The sequence below is a fragment of the Melopsittacus undulatus genome, chromosome 10 (genome assembly GCF_012275295.1).
Source record: "Melopsittacus undulatus isolate bMelUnd1 chromosome 10, bMelUnd1.mat.Z, whole genome shotgun sequence".
Classification (NCBI taxonomy): Eukaryota; Metazoa; Chordata; class Aves; order Psittaciformes; family Psittaculidae; genus Melopsittacus; species Melopsittacus undulatus.
Window position 1 is genome coordinate 17,265,082 of NC_047536.1, and position 27,025 is coordinate 17,292,106.

Genomic DNA, 27,025 nt, shown 5'->3' on the forward strand with positions numbered 1-27,025 from the left:
CATACTTAATTGAGGTCTTAAATTAATTGCAAAAGAATGTAAAAAAGGCATACTGAACTAAATTTTACTTAAAATACATAGCCAGGATAATTGGGTGGTCCATACCAACTGCAATCTTGACTAAAGCTGAAAATAAACACAGATCGCTAATTAACATTCATGACAGATTATAGTTTGGAAATAACTCTTGAATTACCTTAACTGCTATCTTTGAGAACATGGATGGAATTCATAACATTAGTGCCGTGTTCCCCTACACTATATACAATTTCATTTACCATTTAACTTTCCTGCCCATTCCCAACGTACACACAGTATATACTACTGAGCCAACATAGAACTGGATCTTCCTTTTAGACTTTACTCATCAAAATGTAAACATTTTTCTTTAGTTTCATCCTTTCCTGTCATGTGATAAGATCTTGTACTGGTGCTGCTCAGAATAAAAACACTTTGTTATATAAAAATCCTTGTTCAGCAACATGCCCTGCCTTGGAACAAAGAGGCTGTAAACACTAGTTTGATGGACATTATTTGTTCTCTATTGACTACTGTACAGAATCATCACCTCCGGAATGCAGAGAAACAAAAGAGGAGTGCCCTTACCTGATTCCTGTCACGTGCACTTGTATACCTGATCTTCTGGATGAAGTAAAATATTAACCATGCTGACGAAATTATCATCAAAACAATGAATGATATTGACACAAAGACTAGAGAGCCCCGACTGAAGTTTTTAGGAGGAACACGGGACCCAACTGCTATTGCCATCAGGACAGAGATATTCTTCTCCAAGTAATTTAGGATCTCCTTAACCTTTGATTCTGTAATCATGACAGCAACAATATCTCCAGTCCCTATAAAAAAAGAGAGAAATATGTAATTTACATTTAAAAATAGCATATTACACACAAGATTTTCCAATTGCAAAGCCATTTGACAACTTGGAGACTTCAATCTAAACCATCCATAGCACATGGAACATGGTACTGGGCACTCAACTCATGGCTTGCTCTTCAAAATCACATTCTCAAATTAAGGCATTAACATCCAAGCTACCTGCAGCTCCACACATTGTAACAGGTCTCTATCAGTGGTTACACATTACTTCCCACATTATAATTACTGTGTGCAGTCTGAACTAGCTTTCAAAAGTACATTTGTTCCAGATTTGAAGCTGTGGATACCTAAAGGGGCAACTCACAGCAAAACATTTAAACAATGAGTTCAATGATATTGCTAGAGTGGTCTTAGTATACACAGTGCTGCATACAAGTTGCTCTGGAGAGTTATACAAGCTCTCCTGTGAAGTTATGTGGCTTTCACATGCCACCAAGATTGTCTAGGACCTGGACATCACAGTTTCAGCACAGAAGCAACAAAGTCAAACATTCACGTACATCACTTCTGCCTGAAGTGAAAGTAAGTCTGGATGCAAGGTAGAAGAGAAATGAAAAAAACTTGGCAGAAATTTGAGTGCTGATTTTATCATCCACACAAAGACTCGCTTAGTAAGATCACTATGAAGCTAACAGCTTCATAAGCTCCATTTTGAATGTGTAGCCCATCTGGTTTTCATAGTGTATTGCCTCCTGTCCCCAAAGGGAAAATTATTAATACGAGGATAGTGATAGAATCAAACCACAAGACTTGCTGAGAAAAAACAAAATCAACTGTAGAGAAGAGAGAGCACCCATGTTTTAAAAGCAAAGGCCCTATAAAAGAGAGGACCTTAAACTCAGGGCAATTCTAAGTTCAAAGAAAGCAAAGTTTGTAAGAAAAGCAAAGCCAGAAAGAAAAAAGCCTTATGAGTACCATTCTTATTCATCCAGCTCTATTTGCTTGCTACACTAAAACCCCTTTCAAGGCCTATTTTCAAACTGCTTGCAAAGTTTGCTCATCTGTTTGCTCCATCTGCTTGCTTCAGTTCACATTCCATCGCAGAGGAGCTGTATAATGCAAGTAACTTCAGACTGAGATTTTGGATTTAGAGTGGATTTAAGTTACAGAGAACCTACTGTGACAGTGGAGAGAACATGAGGTTCTATTTTAACACAAGCAATTTCTTCAGTCATTTAATGAAAATACGATTTTTAAGAAGTTATTGTATCCACAAAATGATGCAGAACACCCAAAGAGCAGCATCTTTGAAACCCAGGGCACAATAAATCAGTCTGAAAGACCCAGACAGATAATTTTTAGAAATGGGGGCTTTAACAGAGTTGTGTAACAGTCTTAAATGTTATTTCATTGCTCTTTCAATTCACCATGCTAAATAGTAACTTTTGCAGTAACTATCCTCAGGTTTCAGAACAAGTTCCCCAACACTGGTGCTGTGGACTGTGCTTACAGAACTACTCAGAAGACTCAAAATAGATAATTTCAGAGATTATGATTAGCACAGTAATTTATAAGATATTCTACAGCCCCAAAATAGTTTTCCCCAAGAAATTTCAACTTTTCCTTATTTCAAATTGAAATGGTAAAGACATTCATGCCTTGTCCTAATAACATGTGTCTAAGTAGCAAAAACGTTCAGGGTTTCCTTTTGAATTTTTTGAAACAAATGTCACTAACTCAAAAGCTTTGCCTAAGCAACCAAAACCCAACACAATTTATGGATATAACTTATTTAATCACTAGCATCCACAGAGTCACACAAGGTTCACTGTATTTCAGCTCCAGAGACACTTCAGATCAAGATGTATTGAGCTTGGTTTTATTCAAACTAATCGAGATATTTAATAGGCAGTAAAGCTCAGAAACAGTAAAAATCCACCACTTACGTTATTTTCAGGCAATCTACTCTGATTTCTCTTTGTCCAGTTGGGAACAGTCCCTGCCCAGACTTGCAGCACTTAATTACAGGACAAGAGCCACCTCCTGCAAGATTCTATACATAGATGCAGCACATGCTCCTGCAATCCCAAACTGTGCAGCTCAGGTGGTGCACAACCAATCCAGAGCAGGTACTTTGTATTTTCCCTAGGCTTCAATACTGTTTGGATAGCAAAGCAAGGCAGGGAAGGGTGTGGGGGGACTGTATTCCCCAGGGCACATATTCTGCTCAGTTTACCCAGTAGGTATTTATTTGCACCAAGGAATTATGTTAGTATCAGAATATCAGCCAGAAGCACTCAGTGTAGCACTCTGACATGATTACAGATATCTGCAAAGCAAAGCTAACACCTTCCAATACTAGTCCAGTTCTGTCTGAATCAAAAGCTGAACTGTCTACCTATTCCATGCTGCCCAGGAAATGTGACAAAGCTGACAATCTGTCATGCCTTTTATATAAAGGCCAGCACAAAGGGAACCACTGGCATAGCTGTAAAGTGATTTGCATTCCAAATGACTCAACTGGGAACAGCTGAAGTGCTACTGCTGCTTCTGACCCTTTGAGAGCCAAGGAGAACTGCAGAAAAGAAAAAAAAATGGTGCCTATTTAACATACTGAAGCTCAGTGGAAACTGGGACTTGGTTCATCCATATTTTTTTCAGGTGCATCACCCTAAATAATTTTAGCAAGAGCTCCCTGTCTGAGAACAATTGGGGGCAGGAAGAGACACCAACTCATATATTTTAAGCATCTTGAAACCTTGCATTTCTGAAACTTAAGAGCAGAAAAAAAAAATCCCTCAGGTGAATGCAAAGATTAACAGTGTTTGCATAGAATATACAAAGTTAGAATATGATCATGCTACATAATCTCATGAAAAGCAATACTTCTCCTCAGCCAAGAACAGTGTCCAGGGAAAATAAGCTGCAATGCTAGCTAAAGCTAATGAACTACATGCTCAACCATAGATGATGAGCTAGGACAGAGGGTAAGCCTAAGATAAATATTGACGCCTGTAAATATAAATCATTTAATTGCTATCATCCAAGGCCAGGCAGCTCTTTCTAGCGTGCAATTTTACCATGTGCATGTTTAATTGGGATAGTTATACAACTCTATGTATAAAAAAGAATGAAGTTGCATTAATCATTAAATCTGTGTAACAATACTTTGGGAGAGGAGAAGAGAGAAGGATTTAAAAGCTAAGATACTAAACCCAAGAAGATGGGAAAAACAGCAATATCCAGAAGTTTCCTGCAGAGCTCTTAAGGAAACTGCTTTGCTCTCTCAGTAGCTTATCCATATCTCCTAGAAATTCTAACAGAGCACATTTAGGAAGTCAACAGAAAGTCATCTCAAAGAAAAACTACCAGTCTCATCACAAGCAAATAATGGTTTTCTTTTGTGGTTTGTTTTGTTGATTCTTAACTACCAAATGTTTGCCTGAAGCTCAAAATATGGGCAACTATGGCCAGGACACCAAGCTAAAGACACCCATGGTTCAAAGAGCAGACTTCAGACACCTTCCGTTCATCTACTGTCCCTTGGAGGATGAAGGGAACAGCAGCTTTCTTTTATTCCTGGGCTTGTGAACAGCCCAAGCAGCTGTTTGGTCGATACTCTGGGACAAGGGCAGGAGGGACATTTCCTCTTGGGCATATAAGCAACCTGGCACTGTACTGCTGCTACTCTGCTGCAATGCTTCAACCACGTTCACAGACAGGATAGGCAAAATCTTAGATCCCATCTCATGCATGGCATATGTTGGAGCACCTATAAGAGGCACTGAACTATTTTGGTTTGATACAACAAGGCATGCAGAGAAGTGGGCATTAAGTCAGGTTAATAACAAAGGTTAGGACTTTTCTAATGGCTGATGTTTTCAGCTGAAGTCCTTGTAATTTCCTAGGTCTTTGATAGTGCCTGCTGATGCTGCAGAGAGCATGAAGCAGACAGACTGCACTCATCTCATGACTGCACAAGAATATCGTTCTCTATTTAAATAGCAGACAATAATTAATTATAACTGAATGCTTTTATGACTTCAGTTCTAAAAACTGTAAACTTTACACATTTATCTGAGTAATTCTGCTGGAGGATATTTCTGAGTACTTCCTTAAAAAAAAGCAAACAAAATCCCACCTTCCTGATACAGATAAAGAATGGTGCAGACAGACACTTGCAGGCTGGATGCAGGGCATGATTCAGACATTGAAATGTCTAGAATATCGCAATCATAACTAGAAATAAAACTGCCTATATTCACATACCAGACTTCCCTATCCTATTAAAATCCTGGAACTGCATGCTAAGCACTTCTGAACACATATTAGAAATCAAAATAAAGCAACACACACTATTCAGTACCCAGGAAAGGAACCAGTCCTATTACTGCGAGTGACTGATTTTTTGAAATAACATTAAGTAACAGTGAAACCACTCCAACAGACTTTAGGAGTCCACAAAATGTCAAAAAGAAAATGGGAAAGTACAAATGAAGAACTATGGTTATATATGAAATTTTGAGAATTCTATGAAAACACCAGATGACATCTGAGCTGCAAGTACCAGAGGCAGAAGCAGCAATTACATCAATAAGGTAAGGAATTTAGCCACAGAGGATATGATCCATGAAACCCATGAGGTGAGGGAAAGGGAAAGACATACTAAGCTATATGAAAAGCTGCACTGCTAGAAAACTAACTTTTAAATATAAATTCTATCAGTATTCAATAACATTGGGGAAAATGCACAAATTATTCAGATATGGTTTATTCTGATATAAACCAAAAACATGTCATGAAGAATAGGTCTTACATTCTGAAACAGGCTTTTGGAAAAGCAGACACCAACAGAAAGAGCCTTGGCATGCTCTTCAGAGCAATTAAAACAGGTCTAGTGGCACACATTTTGATTTTTGATCTAATCAGAAAGTAAACAAAAGCACACCCAAGCTGTCAACACACAAGTGCAATCTCAGGAGTAAAATGTGTTGTTTGAGATGTCCCAAATCAAATACTTCTGAAAACAGAAAACACAGGAAATACTCATAATCTCAGTTATTTAGTTCTGAACAAGGCAAGAATTTAATGCCAAGAATACACATCAATTTTAAAACTAGACTGGATAGCATTTTAAAACGTTTGTCTTCCTGTTGCTTTTGTAATATTGAAAATGATGAATTCTTCTCTGTAAACATTTACCTTCAGGATGCCTATTTTCTGTAGTGTCAGATGGATCTTGCTACACTACAATAAGAGAGATTGTGAAGGACAACACTATATGAAATGGTTATGTAAAAGTCAGACAGGATGACACAATTATATGCAAACTGTTGAACAAGCAAGTATCTCAAAACATTAAGCAAGTATTTGCAGAAATCACAAGCCTCTTTGCTACACAAACCTACCCAAAAGAATCTAAAAAAAAACAAAAACAAAACCAAAAAGAAAATAAAAGAAAATAAAGCTTCCCAGGTTAAATCTTGCATTTGGGCTGTCTACTTAAGAGGACAGAGAAGTAGATATTCCACATCCAGCAAGGAACAGGCTTCTGTGAATTGCAATCAAAATACAGTCAATTTACAAGTAGTGTCTGAAGAACACTCAAAAGTCCTCTCTGACTGCAGTAGAGCTTCAAAAGATTTTATCCTGCCAGGCTAAGAAAGGGCACTGCCCTACACTCTCTAAATACAATTACATACATTTCAGGATTTTGCAATGTACCATGCATTGTTGCAACGCTCATAAACATATGATGAATGTCCACAAAGTTCTGCGCCTTTAAGAAAAACAAGTTTAGGATTGAGGCATATGATTAGAAAACCAGAAAGGGCAAGGGTAGCTTTCCAAAGATGGGTGTGACAGCTAACTTCAAAACAAATATTGAAGCCTAATCAGATTCTTGTTGTGCTAGCCTGCAGCACATTAAATTAAGTCCATAGGTGATAAATAATAACCTTAGAAGCAGAAATTATTATTCCAATGCCCCTTTATTAAACAAGAAACAATGCCTCACTGTCATGCTCTTGCCACATATTTGATCAGTTTTATAAGCTACTATGAGTAAGAGTTCCTAAAAGGAGAGCTAAATAACAAAGTCAGGTGAGGAAACTGTTGGGTTTTATTTAGATGACATTTACTAACACATGATTTCATAACCTGATTGCTCCATTCTGACACTCAGGTAGATATTTCTTAAGGAGAAATCTACATAAAAACAAAACATGTAGTCACAGTTAAATCCTGCTTCATTCACAAGTCCAAATCATGCTGACAAACATGAGATGGTAGAGCTATGCCCCTGGATTTCCTCAAGCTTGACAAGGTCCAGCTGCCTCTGCTACAGCCAGCATACCAGACTCAAGAAAACCAATGCTTATAGTCTCTCAAAGAGAGTCTCTCAAACAGAGGTGTGGGACTTCAGATTCACTGCAGATCATTTCCTCTCTAACAACCTCACCCAGAGAGCTCCTTATCTTCTACTGTAAGTTATACTACACTGAACACTGTTAGAAAAATTAAGATCCTTCTATTAAGCTACAAGATGCACTCACCTCTTCTCTAAGCTGCTTCTGATGCACACCATGAGGACAACTTCATGGCTGGGCTGAGAATGGGGGAGCACCCAAAAGAAAAATGTGTGTTCTGGAATCAGCACTGCAGCAATGTTCACTTAAAATGGCAAGGACAATGGGTTTGGGTTTTGACATGTCCCTCTCCTTCACTTTTGATTGCCTTGATCATTCCACTTACAGCACATATTCCCTTTCTGTAGATGGACTTTTATCTTCTGGGAAATATATTTATATATATTTTTAATACATGTGACCTTTCAGGTTCTGTACACTAGGGAAAACCAAGTCTAGATAAGGGAAAAGCAGACAGATGTTACAATGATTTTGGAGACATTTCCCTCAACATTTTTAGCAATGCTTCTTTGCATCTACTTACATTGCAATTTTTTTGAAAAGGAAATGGACATTCCACTTAAATAATGATGCAAAAATAAAACCCCCACCACAAACTCTGTACAAAGGAATTAATCATTTTATCATCTCTTTCTATAATCCATGCACAGAATTTTTTCTTTCATTCATATAGTTTTACAAGCATTTAACTATGTATTATGGTGAGTAAACAGCATTTACAGTCCTATTTAATGATTATTACCGTTGAGGTATTAGTATGCTAACAGAGTAGACCAAATTTTATATTCAAACCTTGAACAAATGCAAATTAGTAGAAAGTAGAAGAATCACATTAAGTTTTGACTAGGGAAAAGGGATAAGCCTAACACATGACACTACTGAAAAATGTTCCTCATGTCACAGTTTCACACATATCTGCAATATGTCTTTACCTTCAAAAGATATTTCTGCTTATTAGAAAACCACCTTTCTTCATTTATACTCCTGAACAGTGTACATCACCTGTTACCTTAGATGTGGGTGAACACCTAATCTCTGGTTACAGTGTTGCATTCTTGATTAATCAATAATATTAACCTAATATAGACATTATTGGTCTACTCATCAATTTAATACACTTGGCCTTTGGTAGCAAAAGTCTCTATAAGCTTGCATTCTGTAGTGCTAGTAGACAGCTTCTATTTTGCTGTTTCTGGACAGCAGTTCGTATTCTCACTAATGGAAGTTGGAGCTAAAAAATCCTGGTATTTCTAAGAAGGGTAATCTGTCATGCTCCTGTATTTTCTTCTATCTACAGACAACTTCCATACAGATCCATCAATCTGGAAAGTCATTCCAAACAAATTCAGTGAAGCACGAAAGAGAAACGGCAAGAGAGCCTTACCCAAGGACACTACAAAATATTTTTAGAGCTTTATAAATAGCATGTTCATAGATGAATATCATAAATCTGATTCCACCAAATCTGTACAGTTTAAGAATTACTCAGCTGCTGGAGCTCAGACTTTGATAAAAAAAAAGAATGTAATTACTTACAGTCACTAACAGTCCCATGGGCCTTTTCACAGTCACAGAACTAATTACCCTTTCAGCTGGCTAAGGAAAAATCAGCCTATCTGCTATTTCAGTTGTGGATGAGGCATGTACCACACAGAAACACTGGTAAGAAGCTCTGCAAGGCACTGAGGTTCTATTAGCTTTATGAAGGGGTTTCCCCAGCTTGTCTTGAAGAGACAAGTGCTTCCTTATGGTCCAGAATCTGTGCTTCAAACACACTCCTCTCCACATCTTGCTAAGTGTCAGACACCTCCATCTACTGTGTGACAGATTTTCCTGATGGATACAACTCCCAACAAACAGTTGGGAAAACAGTATAAAGTGTAATGCTGTTGACAGTTGTTTCCCACATTTTCAATCAGCAAATATTAACAATATAAAGTGATCAAGGATACATAAACTATGGTTAGACTATTGATTGCTTTGCTTTTTCAAGCTTCAACTTTAATGACTCATTTCTCCTTCCTTTTCACTAGTATGCCAGTGTAAATTAATAAATATTGTAACAACAATATTGCAATATACCATAAAATTTTGAGCTGTGGATTAAAGGTAGATTTCAATAATGCAAGGAAAGTTTTGCAGTGGATTTGGTATAGAGCAGAAACATTCATCAGCACATATTTGTGCAAAATAATCTGCAGTGCCATAGCTTTCATGCACCAGTTGAGATTAGAGTTACATAAACAGACATTTGTGAGGAAAAGGCAAGCAGCAGGGGAAGACAATGGCTGTATGCAGTGAGTGCCACAAGACAGTGGCATTTCAACTGCTGCTATCTGCAGTCTACCCACTCTGAATTAGGGCAAGAACATGGAATAGCCATTAGATGGCAATACCTCCAAGTTCCTTCTTGTCCCTCCTGCCTCTGACCCAGTGACCTAAAATAATACACATAAAATACATTCAGTTTTATCACAGTTCAAAGCTAGTATAGACCTTGCTTCCCATGCTAGTGTGCTTTTTAAGTGAATACAGGGCCATGAGAAATCCTCCCTATGAGAGGAAGCCGTTTCTGAGAGCTAGTGCTGGGCAGCTCTCCGACAGTACCACAGCAGAATGTCACCTTCTGTGCACACCAAGAAACAAACACCTTGCATAAAATGAAGGCATCGTTTCTTTTGAAGTGCAATGGAGACTGACCCTGGTGAGATGCCTTCACCTTGTTCAAAACACTTTGAAAGATTTACCTGTATCAGGTAAATCCTCTGAAAAAGGTATTATATTAGAAGTTGTTTAAACACTTCAGGAAATTTCTTCAGCACTGATGAACAGCAGTTACTGGAATCCAGCAACTTCATTTTAACACTCTCTTCTATATTTGTTTATATTTTTCTGCCTATATTTGTTCCATAAATTCTGAGTATGACATTTTAAATTTAGAGGCCTCTTTAGCTTCTATTATTTTCTATAAATCCAAATAGAAGTATAGATTTTAACAGATAAGCTCAATATCAAATTTAACTATTTTGCACTTGACAGGATTGTCTCCATCAGACACATTACCTGCATTTCCTTCCTCTTCCCATAACTGTGTATAAAGGAGACAGCTACTACATATTCTCTCTACCACACAGGCTCTTTTTTACATTAGACATTATTTGTTCTGCTTTAACAGAACTAGCAGGCAAAACCACTCATAAAATTGCCTTCCTGTCAGTGACATCATAGTCTAACATAACTTATGCTGGGAAAGATGTCCTTTGCTTAGAGGACATCTATGAGAATGTGTGAAATAAACTTATTTTACATGCACAAAGTAATACTTATGCAGATATACACAGAGAAGAGGAAATAATGCTGCAAACAACAACAGGTTTTTGTTGATTTTAAAGCTTACCAACTCCCTAAGATCAATACCTACTGTAAAACCCAACTTGAAGTCAAACGGGCAGAGATTTAGTGGACTATCACATAAGAAAATGCAACTTCTGATACAGCAATAGAAACTGTTCATATGACGTAGTGATGATAGACTGATTCAAAAGCAACAGTTCTTATCCAGCCACCAGAAGGCATTTATATTCTGCTAATTAATATGTTGAGCATGAACAAATTTCCATAAGATTAAAATTTTCAAATGTGCATGCAACCATAAAATAACTTGGATAAAACACTAATCCCATAGGTGAGAAGTGCTTACTGAGCTCTTCTCATAGGTAATCACCTCTCTGTAGGTGGGCAACACACAAATCTGTATAATATTTTACTTATTTTTAGCACAAACATTGCCTAAGCAGATGACTGGAATTCATGCAAATACCAAAGTAGGAAAGTGTGCAGGTTGCAGAGTATGCATTACCAGCAATTGCCACTTTCCTTTCTGCTTCACCAAGAAGAAAGAATATTCCTAAGGCTTGCTACACAGCAGTATAAAAATTACATTACAGTGATACAAAATGACACAAAGTCCATCTTCATCTGTCTATGGAAAGAAAATGTAGAGCTGTGAACCTGGTCATCATAATACAGCTGCAGAATTGACTTGTGAAGAATGAATTTTTAAAAGACAAAGAGAAATACTGCACAGCAATAGATATCTTGTGGAAGCAAGACCAGCTTGGTAGCTCACCTTCATCTTCATTTTGTATCAACCTTACTTAACACCTATTTAAATGAATTAGCAGCAAAACAACTATTAGATACACAGAACCAACTCCTCCCCACCTTTAGGAACAGAAAATCCTAAAAAGATGTAGCACACCAGAATCTCAAAGTAGCAGATGATGTGGTCATTCACCACCTAATCAGCATACAAGCAGTGATATGGTTGAAACTGAAGAAAAAAGAAGACCAGAGAGTGCTGTGAACATATGTAAGACTGCTTTACACATGTTCATTGCATAGGTTCATCAGTCTACATTGCACTCGGAATAATTCTCACTGAGGGGAATGTGGGATTCCAAACCCTTCCTGTACTGAGGCTAACACCAAAGAAGTACTAATCTACATCTCAGTTACACAGACTTGCAGTTCCTACATCAAGCAAACAGGAAGTTATTTATAGGAAGCTCTGCAAAGCACAGATTACTTAGGAGATCCCTCACATGACCATAATGCAATCAAAACAAAAGCTGTGGAATGGCATTCCTCTTCATTAAAGTGTGGTACTAAGGTGGTACTTCATTTCTAGATAATTACTTTCAGTCTGTCACACAGTTTGAACACTTCAAATCAAATATTAATTTTGAGAGAGTGCCTACAGCCCAAACTAGTGATAAAGAGTATACCAGGGATTGAGCACTTGTAGCTAAACATCAGTATCTCAAATACTCAGATACATCATCTCTACCAATTACGTTTTTTTAAAGCTTGCCATGAATAAGTATTCTGAAGTCAATATGCTGAAGAGAGTATTGGCTTTTCTCAAAGTATCAAGTACTGAAACAGTTACCTGGCTGGCTTACAAGACATCATTTTATCCACAGCCACTCTCACATTTTATAACTTGAGACATTGTTTCAACCTACCAGAACCACTGTACCTATTGATAGAGTTTCAAAGGCAACACACCAGTCAGAACTGAAACACTGAGTGAACTAGGATTTCCTAATAAAAGACAGACACCATCCCACTGCTATGAAAGCACCTGCCAAATCTAACAGCATTACAAGAAAGAAGGTATTGAAGTTATAATTAAACCCTTTATATAATTGAACATGTAACAGGGCAAACAATGCTAGAACTGTAGTGTTATTCATCATCTTTTTTTCCTGCCATAGTAAGGTATTCCAGGCCACAGGAGAAGTCAGAGATCTTTGCTAAGCAAAGACTGCAGACCTTATAATCATACAGGAATTTATCTCAAAGAGACACCAGAGCTGAAGGCTTCGGAAGGTGTTACCTCAGTAGAGAGAGAAGTGTCAAAAACCACAAAAAAAGGTGGTAAAAAGTGTTTCAAGAGAACATGGGACTTTTTGTCTGCAGACTACTTGCAAAAATGTCCTAGGAAAGTACCCAAGATAAAACTGGATTGTCAACAGCCTTTGAATTGCCAAACAGAGGTCAAAATCTCCCTGAAAAATTCCTGTGGTACACAAAATTGGGAAGGTAAAACCCCACTAACCCATAAGAAGCCACAAAACATTTCTCTTGTAAAAAAAAGTGAGAAAGAAGCAAACAGCAGTTCTTTAGTAAAAGAATTCAATTAGAACTGTGTGGCAATAAGCAGAGAAACAATTAGGGAATTCCAGTTTCCAAGCAATCCCCCAAGCTTAAAAGAAAAAGGAAAGTATTCTAATAAAATAAAATCAGCCAGCCATCAAATATAGAAATATGACTTTTCTGATTAAGCTAAATAATTCCAAATTGAAAAAGACCTTCTGGGAAAAATGAAAAGTATAGTTATCAGAAATGTGAACATTTTTAACCAAGAAAAATGTTCATGTATGATTTCCACCAGCTAAAGTAACTCACTAGTAACTGAGAAATTTTACACAGCCCTAAAGAAGTAGAACTCTGTTGAAATCCAGATTTTCAGCATCATTCTAGACCAGCAGTACTCCAACTCTAGACAACTTAGAGACAACTGCTCTCCAAACCCCAAAGTTTTTTTGGCTCCTGTATGGCACTCAAATACGCATGGTAGAAAAAGTAGCCTTTGTAAACCATCATCAAAAAAAGCATGCAAGCTCAGATCCTGATAACTGTTAACATCTCAAACTCCCTCCATAACATCCAGTTGAAGACATGCTACTATAAAAATTCTTCAGGTTCAGAAGCTCTGTAAAATTCTAGACCTTCCATTATATGTTACCTCTTCTTCAGAAAGGTTTGAAACAGATTTCTCCTAAGATATTATGGATATTTCCTCCCTCCAAAGCACCTATATCCCCACTGCAGAGGAAAGTGTTCCTCATTGGATAAAATGTACACTACAGGAAAATAACTTTTCAGAACTACTGGCTTATTTTGCTATATTGCATACACGTAAGCATCATCAGAGAACAGGCTATTTCAAATAGCATCGGTGCACTGCCAAGAGGTCTTTAGCAGGAGTTTATATGGCAAAAGAATACCTGAGCAGAAAAGAATTATGGTGAAGGAGATTACATTTTATTTACCTTGATGGGTCATTGTAACAGGTTCTTCACTGGATATATTGTTGTAAATGACCACAGCTGAGGCATTATGTGAAGCTGCTCGCAGTATTTTCTCTCTAAATGTACAGTTTCCTCGCTGTAGTAAAGCAATCCACTGCTTGGTGTTTGGTGGAACTTGGAAACGTGTTCGCGGGTCACAGCCCAGGCGATCTGCAACTGAAATGGAAAATACGTTCACACAAATGGCAATTTGTTCAAACAGGCAAAAAATGAAACAAAACCCCTAACTCCAAATTTTGATGAATTACTTCACTGTTAGGCACTAACACCCCCTCTTGTTAAGAAAGCCTAAAGACAACTGCATTCTTACAGGGAAAAAAAAAGTATTTAACAAACCAAGTCTTACATGCTGAAAACTGTGACTATATGCCTGAGAGTTAGGCTCACTAACACAAGCTATTTTTAACTCTAGTGCAGCTAGAACAATGAATTCACATTTGAATCAATACCTGCCTAAAAGCTAAAAAACATTACAATATAGATCATAGGCTATAGGCATTTATGAAACAGCTGTTCATCAGCCATTCGGGGGGGGTATAACTTTTTGTCTAATGCAGTCATAAATATCACTGCAGTGGGAAGTTTAACTAAAAAAAAAAAAGGTTGTGAAAACAGGATTTCTGAGTTATCTGCCATGTGCAGGCTACGGTAAAAAAGGACAACATTTAAAGCTGATCTTGTAAAACCCCAGCAGCCAACATCGGCTTTTTACGTGGGTACATTTTGCCTACAAGGAAGTGCATTCAAATTCATAGAGAAACAAATGGTTTTGCAAACATGATGTACTCAAGTTGTCAGCTAAACAGGTACTGATGGAATAAAGGAGGAGTAAGAGAAATAGCAAATGCCAGATGCTCGAATTCAGCAGAATGCAAAGCTCTTTTGTCCTTTCTGATGTTGTAATGTATCCTGGAACAACGCAAACCCACACAGAGCTATGTACAGAAGGCACAAAATGAAGCACAGAAGATATCTTCAGGGTACAGCAGCTGAAATTGATGAAAGACATTTTTGTTTACACAACTGTAAACACACAATTTAGTGTTATACACTGGTCATACCATTAAAGGGGTTTAGAAATTTCAAGCCAGCAGCAACTTACAATACAAATATATTTACCCTTTCAAATGCCAAGAGTACAAGAATCTTTGGTTACTAAAAATGGTTGGGATAAACAGTGATTTTTCAAGACATAAACAAACAATTTATTTGCATAATAGCTCTGAAAGTATTACAATTCTTCAGAGCAATTCAAATGAAGTGTCCCATGTCTTTTTCTTTTTAAAGGAGTGAGTTCTCCAGCACAGAGAATGAGATTTCAGCAAATGATCTACCACAAAAAACATCCAGTTTCACCTGTCAGCTGGAAAGAAAAAGATCTTTTTAAGCATTCTCAGCTTAACACAGCTCAGGTTAATACCTGTAGCAGAGGAGATTCAAACAGCTAAAGGATCTTTACTGAAAGAAGAAAGAAAATCTTTTGCTTGCCTAAAGAGAACTCGTGCAGCTGAATCTATACTGTGGCAATCACACAGGAAGTCATCACATCTCTTAATTTGGACAAGAAGTGCCTCTCCCTGTTCCCCTGGAAGGAGGGTGGGGAGCCAGAGACAAGCACATCCTTTTCACAATTGTTTTTCAAGGCTGTATTAGACCTTTCAGAGATGGTAGGTTATTTGCTGCATTTCTGTATCTGTGCTTTTGTTTTATACAGGAATCAGGGAAAATCTGAAATACAGATGCCTGAAGCCGCTTTTTATAGAGTATTTTCTCCCATTACCCTGACATTATTACTTGAATCCCTTTGGAAACTGCCAGCTAGCACTGACCCACACATTGTTTTGGAACACTGGTGAGAGTCATCACAAACAGCAACAATCACAGGAGTGCACTTCCATATCGACTGCACTTCAGTAGCTTGTCTTTAGCCTTACATTTCAGAAATATAAGAGAACAGTACATTTATTTTTTAAAGAAAATAAAGGAAAATGATAGAACCATAACATGGCACATTGCAACAAACCCTGATGTTAAGACATTTTGTCTGTTAAGACAAAAGCAATTTAACACACACTTCCCCTTGCTCTGAACATTTTCACTTACAAATGCAGGAGGGAAAAAGCACCAGCAGACTCTGACAGGAAATTTCTCAAACCTTGAAGGCTGGAAATCCCATCCTTCCCCAGTAAAATCATATTCAAGTATATTGATGTGATACATCCTTTGGAAAATACATGGCCATAATTCCACAGATCCTCTGAAAATGACTGGTACTGCTCAAACCAGGACATTCACTATGGCCAACATAAATTTACTTAAAATACACGGGATTGATGAAGAGCAGTAATTCTATGGATCAGGCAGTTTGCTTCAGTACAATCACGCTCAAAAACTAAAATACCAAGTGAAAACAAAAATGGCCACAAAAATAAGGTAATGGACTGGAAGCAGCAAAAGGCACCTTGAAAATGGATGCAGCACTCTAAGTTTGTTACACAGTAGAGTTTAACAATAACTTATGTAGGCATCTTTACATTTTGGGCTTAAAAACAGAGAAAGCAAAAAAAGATAACAGTAAGTGCATCTGTGGGAAAAGTATTACAGAATTTTCGACCATGGTAGAGATCAAAGTCTTTCAGCTGTGGACAGAGCTATGAAATGTTACTTGATAGAGCAACAGGATTAGGAAACAAGATCTTAAGAGATAAAAGCTTTCCAGAGATAGACCAACAAACACCACTCAAATGCATAGAGCCATGTTATTCCTGACTAGGTGGATTCAGTATGTCTGGATGAAAATTCAACAGCTGACAGTATTATTGTAGCACTATTTTAGTACAAAAACATTTAGGACAATCCAGTTGTTTTAGACAAACCTGAACTGAGTATCTGCAAGTCACTTGAGTCAATGAAAAATCACAACCTTCTTTTCTTTACATTAGCAACCTATTTCACCACACATGTCATGTAGTCTTTTCACTTTCAACTAAATAAAATTCAGGCACAATAGTACAAAGTCTGAGTTTTTCAGCTCATCTTTTCAATTCACAATACAATCTGAGACAGGGAAAGGCTTATAATCACAGTCACCCTTCCAGTATAGCGAGCTGACTAAAATAAATCATCTATATACCTGACAAGACAGGCATATCAGTTGGTATTTATAAGGGACATAGAAAAATGAACAGTTTCAGAAAGACTTGTCATCAACAGCTCTTCATTATCATGCAATCCATGCTCCACTGTCCAAAGTCCAAATAGGATGTAAAAGACTACAGCTTGCAAGTATTACCTGGATGAGCATACAATCATTTAGCCTGGAAAAGACCTACAAGATCATCAAGCCCAACCACTGCTGAATCCATCACTAAACCATGTCCCAGGTGCCACATCACGTCTTTTGCTGAAGAAATTGTTCCTAATCTCCACTCTAAACCTCCCCTGGTACAGGTTGAGGCCATTTCCTCTTGTCCTATCGCTTGTTACTAGGGAACAAAGACTGATCCTCACCTTGAGACACCTCCTTTCAGGCAGTTGTACAGAGTGGTAAGGTCTCCCGAGCCTCCTTTTCTCCAGACTAAACAGCCTCAGTTCCCTCAGCCGTTCCTCATAGGATTTGTGCTTCAGGCCTTTCATAGGCTTTGCTGCCTTTCTTTGGACACACTCCAGCACCTCAATATCTTTCATGTAGTGGGTGGCCCAAAACAGCAGTCCATATCAGAATGGAAAGCAACTTCACATTAAATTGGTATTTCTCTAAAACAAACCACTTGCATACAAAAAGATATGACCACCCATATAATTTCAGAAGATATAAGCATACAGAAAGCAATCTAAGCATTTAGATTGCACACCCTATGGGTGTGCTACTCTTCTGGCTTATTCGAAATACAAGTTGTTTACTCTGCCTTTCCCTTCTCCCTGTCAACCTATGTACCATGAATGTGTTGGCAAAAAAAAACAGATTTTCTGTTAGAAGTGGCAGCCTGCTGGGTTAAAGAGCTATGTACAATGTTGTAAATATCTCCCTTCCTGCTGTAGGCCCCAGCACCACAGAAGAGCATCTTTACAGAGAGATCAGATGCAATTTAAGTATCTACTATTAGGCTGTGTGTTTATTTGCAACTTTAGGAGAGCTCCAGTTTCCTCTTGCAGAACACACAGGATTGCTCAACTTGCGTATGCTTCTCCTTAAGCATTTAAGTGGGTTTTGTTTAAATTCGAGAGCCCTTCCTCCTGAAGGACTAATGCATGTGATAGCATTTTAGGGATTCACATGCAAGAATTAGCTCACAATGCAAAAGATCCAACCAGGCTTCCCCAGCTACTGAAGAAGTATCTGCAAGTTACCATCAGCACAGAATCATACTTTCCTTCTCATCTTCTCCAATTGCATGACCAGGTCCTTTAGCCTTCCCCCTGTAAGAGGGATAACCATTTTGCGGGAGCAAAAATGAAATTATTAGATCAGTTATCAGAGGCTTTGTCGGAAGTACACACCTGCCTGAATGCAGACTGTCTCCTACTTGTGAACACTGACTTGTGAACACTTACACTTACTTGTGAACACTTACACCCACTCTGTAAGTGGGTTTCCACAAACCCACATTTGTGGAAATTTCAAGGGGTAGCCCACAAATGGATGAATACTTGACATCAAAGCAGTTTCAAAACACGAGCAACAGTTACTTGTGTTGCTTCAAACATACCTGTGATGCCCCACTTCAGCCAAGTTTGCTCCATTGACTGTTTTCAGACTTTGTCCCCTTTTCACAGAAAAAAGCCGGTACTATGATCCCACACCCTGGACATTAACTATTTCCTACCCCCCCTTTTTTATTATCAGATATATAGATAGATACATGTGTATATATATATATATATATATATTTAATATCAGATCTTTTAATATTGATTATAACACTCTACTCTCTAAAGCCAGCACCAGTTGCAAGAGCTGGTCTGCCTCAGCTACACATAGAGAAATACTTTGAAAGTCTGACCTTCAATCACTCTAATACGCTAGATGGAGAGAAACCACCAACATTTTGAGGGGCAGCAACTCAAGAGACTTGTTGGGAAAGGAAACAGCACATGGGAAGATGGAGTCCCATGTAGTCTGCACCCCAAAGCATTCCCTCACTTGCTACATAGCACACTTGACCAGCAATGCAGACAGCCTTGTGCAACACATTAGTTATAACTGTGTAATAAAGCTTCCAGAAAAGGAATTTGGTTGGGAAGTTTATAGGTGCAGCACAGCAGCACCAATTGATTCTAATTTCAAGGAAGGATACTAGTTCTTTGCTATCCCATTAGGGCCTAATATGTGTAATAGATACCTTTTCTTTCAATGCATTACTACTTGTGTTATTATCAATATAGAACTTATTCAAGCTATAATTTCGACTTTTTACAAGTTGTGTCCATGAGCAACATTCCATTATCAAGAGCTAATTCAGGTAATTGCTTTGACTAAAGCTGGCTTTTACACTGGAAGGAACTCTTTGAACAAGAGGTAATCTTGTTTCAGGGAAGAAGTTAAACAAAAGAAAATCACTGAAGCTTAAAAGAGTTCTGTAATAGTCCAGATTTAATCGTGTTAGCTCAGTAAGGATACTACAATTATGATCATAAACTCCAATCTATAACCTCCACTTCTGTTATCAATTAATGACTGCTAATGAAGCTAGATACTGAGACCAGTGGTAAAGGATGGATGCGTGGTATAAGATTTTTCTTCCACTACGATGTATTTGATTGTTGCATTTTCCTAAAGCCTACTGTTTTGGATTCTGGGCCAGAAAGGAATATGAAATTCTGTCTGAATGCTACCTAAAGCTCTGCAGTTACCAGGAAACTGGCATTTTAAACATTCTGCAGCTAAAACTTGTTCACACAACATGTTTATGAAGTGTCAGATGCCACCAAATGTTATAATTACAGTACCATGCACAAGATACACCTTCATTCCTAACACTGAGCCAATATTGTTTCTTCCCCACTTCCACATTTTTCCAACATGTTTCTCCTCAAATTCTCAGTATCCTTGTGCAGTCACAGCCCTACCACCCCTTCAGCAGAGATATCTCCTTTCTACAAGTTCTTTCTCCAATACAATTTCATACAACCATCATCCCCACATGCTGTTAAGATTCCAGTCCTTTTCCACTCCCCTCACCCCCTCATTTCTGACCTATTAGTTCAGCGAGTCTGGGTATTTTCAACTTCAGCTTTCAATCTGCTGCTACTTCACTTCCTATAAGTCCCACCTCCAGTCTTCATCACTTCCCTGCTTTCCCCTATCCAAGACATCCAAGGTGCAAAAAATCTTACCTCCCAGCAATGTCCAACCATCTATGAGGGGACTTTGAGAGAAAACAACTGTTACAGATAAACCCAGGACAACAATGGATTGATGTTTCCAGCCCTCAACTGTGTATCCAAACCCAGAATGACATGCAATAACCCAGAATCAACAGTTACAGAAGAGTCCTGTTCACCATGGAGAACATTTTTGAGGGAACTAAGCCACAAAGTGCTGAAGTTTCTACCAAGAACCACTAAAGTCAGTTTTCCAACGGCTTCTACCTTGGTTTTCCATAACAAGAGAAATATGTCTGGCACCACAACTAGCATCAGGCACCTAATACCAACGATGCTTAAAAGCAGAGGTCACTGAACTGGCACAGGACTGAAAGCTTACACAGTGCATGTGCAGACCCTGCCACAAGTACCTAGACAGCTACTGCAAGAAGTCTGGGCTGAAATGACTGGTTCCACAAAGTCACAAATAACAGGTTACAGAACTGAACGAGAAGTGCTCAGTAACCACATTGAAGAGATAATATAAAACTGAACTATCAGAAAAGCTGCAACAGGATGTGAAGATGCTTTTCACTATTACCCTTTCATGCAAAATAAGAGCATTTTTTTTAATCTGCATATACTCATATCCAGAAGCTGTTTCAAACACTCTTCTAATAAATGATAAATAAATCCTGACAAAAGATTAACAAGTTAGAGAAAGTAAGAAAATGAACTAGAAGTGGAAGAATGGAAGAGAGATTAATAGAGAAGCTCTGCTACTACCTTGCATTGAATGCACTTGGAAAGATATATGTACGCAGGTATAGTATTTGCACCCAGCAGCCAAATGTGACCAATGGCTCACTGAAGCTACACTTGCATGTCACATTCACAAGCGGTCATACGAACTACAGCCACATCACTTCCAGGGAAGCATTGCTTTTGAAAGCCAGTATCAATTTCATACAAGGGTCTATAAAAAGCACAGGGAAAGAGTTTTTATATGTGTATGAACACAACAATGTTGAATTCAATTAAAGAAATTCTGCTAAAGAAATTAAAGAAGTGATTCAATGCATCATTCTGCACTGAGATTTAAAGGATAGGTAATCATATGGGACTGGAAACTGCAAAACATAGTATATATAATAGTGGGCATATTCAAGAACATGGGTTAACCAAAAACACCACAGAGCACAACACTTAAAATCACAGACTGTGCTGTTACAAATGGTGTATGTTCAGCAGTGGATCACTGACCCTAAATCTTGAATTAGTAAATTCATTTCTTTCCCTGCAGGCAGTGAGTAAGAAATCTTAGTCACTAAGGACATCTCAGCTTTAAGTCTACACCATCAAGGCTCTAACAGATCACCCACGTTTGTGGAAATTTCAAGGGGTAGCCCACAAATGGATGAATATTTGACATCAAAGCAGTTTCAAAGTCAAATAACTATGTTTCAAACTACAGCAAGGCATAACTTAATGCTGTAAACGAGGAGCATGCCTGTCATTTCCACAGGCAAAGCAGGGACAAATTACTCTGCACCACATTTTAGTAACTGTTGATCTACTGTCTCTAGACTATCTCATGGCTACTGAGTAGTCAGAATTAGTGCTAGTGGCTGGCTGAGATTCTAGTAACAATAACTTCATTACAAGATATTCCTGGATGTACTTCTATCACTAAAAATATTCAAGGAGTCTTACTGGTATCATTATCCCCTTCCACTGATCGTTATATCTTTCTTTCAGAGCAGTTTCTGGAAGATAAAACTGCGATGCACTCATAATGCCAATGCATACACAGCCATTTCATTCCTGCTTTTTGTTAGCTTTCAGAACAACAGTAAAACAAATTATGGTCTTCAAAGATAGCTGTTAGCAGTTGTAAAGTCCTTTTCTTCTCAACATACAAGAATTGGGTAGAGCATTCACTGCTTTAACAGTTAATATTACTGTTAAGAGCTATTAGAAAAAATATTTTGCAAACAAGTTCTACAGCAGTATTAAGAAACTGATAAGAAGACAGAGCAATTACTTTCAGCAAGACAGCATCATAGTTTATAAAAATCTAGGTATAAAACGCAGAATATAAACATAAGACCCTTAAGTAATATCAAGGACATCTTAACTACGAGCATAAAATATTCCAGTCTTTTCTACTACATGAAATATTTTTAGGCACATAAAGCATGCCTCGGCAAAACTAAAAATGTGTATTATATAGCAATCGACATAAATCAACTCAGAACTTTAAAGGAAAACAGCTGCTGCAGTGTTTGCTTTAACAGTCTTCTGTTGCCAAACAGAAGGACAAAACTGAACCTCCTCAACAACTGATGGCAAAGTTCTAATGACTGCAGCATGTCAAAACTGCGGAAACTGAGGTCTGCAGTGTCACAATTCCTGCTACGCTTTCTCACTGAAGTATAAATCATAGTATTCAGCAGTCAGGTATAAGAATGCTGCTTATGGATTGCTCAGAATTTTATTTAGCACTTCTCTCAGCTTCCAGTGAAAACGCTGTCAGCCTCCCTCAATATTTTAATCACACCCTAGTGAAAACCGTATCAGAAGGAAGCAGAAGAAGTTACAGAAGCAGATTAAAAAGTAATTAATATTGAAAGCTTTTCTTGGCAAATAGTGCAGCTATTAGACAAATAATGGGGTTTAATACCTTGCATATATTAAAAGGCAGTAGTTTAAAAACCCCTAAAGATACTGCTTGCAGTAACAGTATTTACATGACTAACATCTTCAGGACAACCTCCTGGTTTCATACAGTGGTTGGGGTGTGTATGCTGAAGTGAGGAATACCAGGAAGCAGAAAAAAAAAAGACTAAGCATATTTCATGACAGCTGGCTCCGAGAGAACAGGGAAAGTAGGACTTGAAATACAAATGAAAATCATTTACAGTAGACTTGCTCAACGATTTCTGCTTCCTCACCCATCCACCCGAAGATATGCTATATTAATATATTCTGGTTAACACTTTCCAAAGCTAATGAAACTGAGCGTCAATGAAACTGACAAACATCTGCTGATGCACAGTCTGCTTCTCACATACTAGAAGCATGCATTTTGCTCTGAAGCAGCATCAAAGTATTTTCCTGATCTTAGGATCTGGTAAAGTCTCAAAAGCTTTTAATAATATAGTAGCTCTGCATTATCAATTACTTTAAAAAGCCCCTCTTAATATTTACCACTTAGAGTCTAGTTTTAACTGACTTCATTATTTCACTTACTGCATTATTCAGAGTTTAGTGTCCAGGAGACAGATTGGGACCACTGTGATCCATCAAGTGATCCATTTCTTAAAGATGGCAGTTTAGATAACATCAAGAAGCGTTTGCAAAATACTTCTTCGCTTGCAAAAATAAGATACTACTAAAAGCACATCATTATGACTGAAGCAACTGGTTCCACTTCAGCCAAAAATCAAGACAATACTCTCGCTTGTTTAAATTAGCTTTCTCTGTAAAAACAATGCTTGTCAAAAACAACCCAGAATGATGGACAACAGCTTCACTTAAAAGTTATTTGGAAACACTACACAGTATTCAGTACGACAAACAATCACATTTCGGACTGGCGAGACAGTAACAGCTTGATGGCTTTAGTCCTTCCAAGTCTCGATGCTTCAACAGCATTTCTAAGAAGCACACACTGAGAAAACACAGCTTCGAGCAGCTGCAGCAGCCACCCAGATGCACACCTATCACAGAGATAGCTGCGCAGCTGTTCTCAGCTTCATGGCAACGCTGTAACCAAATACTTTTAACTATCGCTACAGACTCTCTGTAATTAGATGAGAAATAACACCTTCACTGCTCAATATCGCCAGCATGCTGGCATCCACGCCGGAAGACACTAAAATTTGCAGAGACAGCACTGTCAAATCATGGCTTTAAAAATCGTTTGGTTTTCGTCTGGGCGAGTTTTTCTTCCTCTTTTGTCAGAGCTCCAAGGAAAAGTCTTCAAAGCTCAGACAAAGGCCAACCACCCCGCGAAGGAGGCACCCGACAGCAAGCGACCGCGGGCTGAAAAGGGAGCGTTACCTCCGTTGATGGGGACGGGAGCCACGAGCAGGCCCTTGACCTCCACCTTGGGGGAATCCTGTCCGTAGCGGCCGCGGTCGATCCTCAGCAGCGTGGGGCCACCGCGCTCGGGGCTCAGCACCGTCACGTTGATGAGGGCGGTGTAGTACGCCTGGCTGGCGTTATCGGCGCCGGCCGGCTGGACCCGGCAGTGCCACAGCAGGAGTAGCAACAGGACGGAGGAGCCGCCGTTCCCGTGCTGGCGAGGCCACCGCCAGCTCATCTTCAACTCCGGGCGAGCCGACGGCCGTCACCAGTTACCTCCACCGCAGCCTCGCCGAGCGCCGCACGCCCGGGTGCGCGTTATCCCATCTGACAGCTCAGGATCGGAGAAAGACCAAAAGCAGGCGGAGAGGGGAGGAGAGCACGGGCTCATGCCATGGGAGGAGCCAGGGCAGGCATGGCAGGTCCCAGCCGAGCCCGATCCGCCGGCCGCGGCGCCCGAGGGAGGCTGCTCGGGGAGAGCCCTGCTCCGCCGGTCCCTCAGGGCGCCGCGCTCATGCCGCCCGCGGGGGAGCCCCGGCAGCCTGGCTCTGCCCGGGGGAGGGGAGGAGCCGCCGCTGCCGCCTCAGTCGCGCTCACACCCAGCCACGGGGCTCAGCTCGGCTCGGCTCGGCTCGTCTCGGCTCGGCGCCTCAGAGCTCGTCACCGCCTTAGTGCGGCGGGCGGCGCTCGGCGCTGCCCAGCCCCGCGGCCACGGCTGCTGACCACCGCTCCATGCTCCGCTCGCCCCGGGGCCCTCCCGCTCTGCCGCCAGCCCCGCGCCCCGCCTGCAGCCCGGCGGCCGCGCACTGCGCAGACGCTGCAAGCCCCGCCCAGCGCCACGAGGGCGAGAGGAGAGGCCGGGGCGAGAGACACGCCCCGGGGAGGCGGGGCTAGAGGAGGGGCGGGGCTAACCGTCATGACGTCACCGGGGTGTGGCTGTGAGGAGGAGTGCGGCCATGGCGGCGGTGGAGCTTCAATGGGTCCGGCCAACCCTGGACCCTCCCATGAGGGACTGGCTGGTCATGGAGCTGACTGTAGGGCCACATACATTGTGACCTCAACGCCTTTCATTTCGATGTGTCTGGAGTGCTGACCGTCAAAAAGACACGAGAGCTGGTTTAATAGCGTGGGTGAAAGGGAGGGGAAAGGGCTGTGTGTGTGGAAATGAGGTGGGGTGCAACCAGTCTGCCCAGTTAACGACAAAAGTACCACTGGGGCAGGAACTGCGCAGCCTCCGTGTCAGGATTCAGTCACTACCTCATACAGAGTTATTTGCTTCTGGCGTACCAAATGGGAAATGTTACAAACACTCAAATGCTGTTGATAAATATTAATCCCTTGAAATGCTGTAAAACAGGACTTAGTGAATTATACCTTTTAACTAACAGTTCTAAGGATTTTGGTCTCTTTGGAGATCTAACGGTGTAATGGCTGCCTTGGATTTTGCAAGGCAAAGTGTCTGAAAATTATAACTGGCAAAGCAAACAAGTACTGCAGGGCTGTGAGCTAGGATAATTTCTAAACTTCTGAACAAATAGCTGTGCTCTTTTGAGATACGGTCTCCTTGGTGATTTCCCTGGCTGCTCAGTAAGGCCCTCAGATAAGCCTGATGTTTAACCTAAGCATCTTATTAAACTGTTCTCTTTTGGGAGGTTTTGTACTTTACCCATTCGTGATGCACTGGTCGCATACGTTTGTCAGATAATGCCGTCGAAGCACAGCCTGTTTTGTTGAGATGCAAGTGGTGGGTCTAGTCCTGCCCTTGTAGAGAGACATGCCATTCCCAAGCAAAACAGCAGGCTTGCAAACCCGCATCTTGGCATGGAATGGATCTATGGGATCTGCTAAACGCATGCAGCATGTGGCTCTAAACCCCCCTGAGAAGCTGTTAATGAAAAGCTCCATAGAAATATCAGCACAGTCTAGGAAATGTTTCTGAAGCAGCAGCTGAATGTTCTGCTTCTGCTTGTTTGGGCCTTTTCATTTAATTTTGCTGTTGTTGGTAAATGCTGGGTGAGGAACCACACGCTATTAATGGCCCCTCAACATTTCACCCAAACTTTCACCCCAGATGCAGGGCAAGAGTTGTGGCCAGCACACTGCGACCGCAGCTGTGCAGAGCCTGTTTCGGAGCCATTGTTCCTGCAGCACTGACAGCAGTCTAATATTTCAGCATGGAGTTCTGCATCATTTTCATGCTGAAATGTCCTCAGAATGAGACAGGGAATCCTAGGAGCCTAAAGGGTTCCTTGCTGTTGCTGTGTTGACTTTCAGAGGAGGATCTCAAAGCACTTTTGAAAAGCATTGAGAAGACATTTGCTGGCAATGTTAGAAGCAAAACAAGCTGAAGAACCCAGCTAGCAACTTCCCAGTTTCCGTTTCTAACCACAAGAACAAGATGCTTTTCATTTTGCCCTGTCCAGTTTCCTGTGGGCTGTGTTTCTGCCCGGGTGAGGTGTCTGCCATGCTTGACTCCTGGTGTGAGGGCTGCCTGCTTGGTCCCATCCCCATCCCTCCTCACGCAGTGGGAGCTGGGAAGTTGCTCTGTGCCATGTACCAAGCCATGAGCCTTCCTAAGGAAGGGACATCCCTGCCTGATGGACAGGCCGGGAGGCAGGAGAGGAGCAGGGTACCACCAAAATGAGGCAGATGAATGGCACTGAGGTCCCCACCAGTCACCACAGGGGTGAGGAGGGCGCCGTG

General features: G+C 40.1%; 1 protein-coding gene across 1 annotated transcript in view; it reads right to left on the minus strand.

The window, feature by feature from the left end:
- Positions 1 to 25,112, minus strand: part of RNF130 (ring finger protein 130) — a 42,915-nt gene extending 17,803 nt beyond the window's left edge. The window contains exons 1-3 of the mRNA XM_031047352.2: positions 24,299 to 25,112; positions 13,889 to 14,083; positions 607 to 857 (exon numbers count right to left, since the gene is read on the minus strand). Coding sequence (XP_030903212.1) covers positions 607 to 857; positions 13,889 to 14,083; positions 24,299 to 24,560 — 708 coding nt within the window. The 5' untranslated portion in view covers positions 24,561 to 25,112. The remainder of the gene's footprint in view (positions 1 to 606; positions 858 to 13,888; positions 14,084 to 24,298) is intronic.
- Positions 25,113 to 27,025: the final 1,913 nt, after the last annotated feature.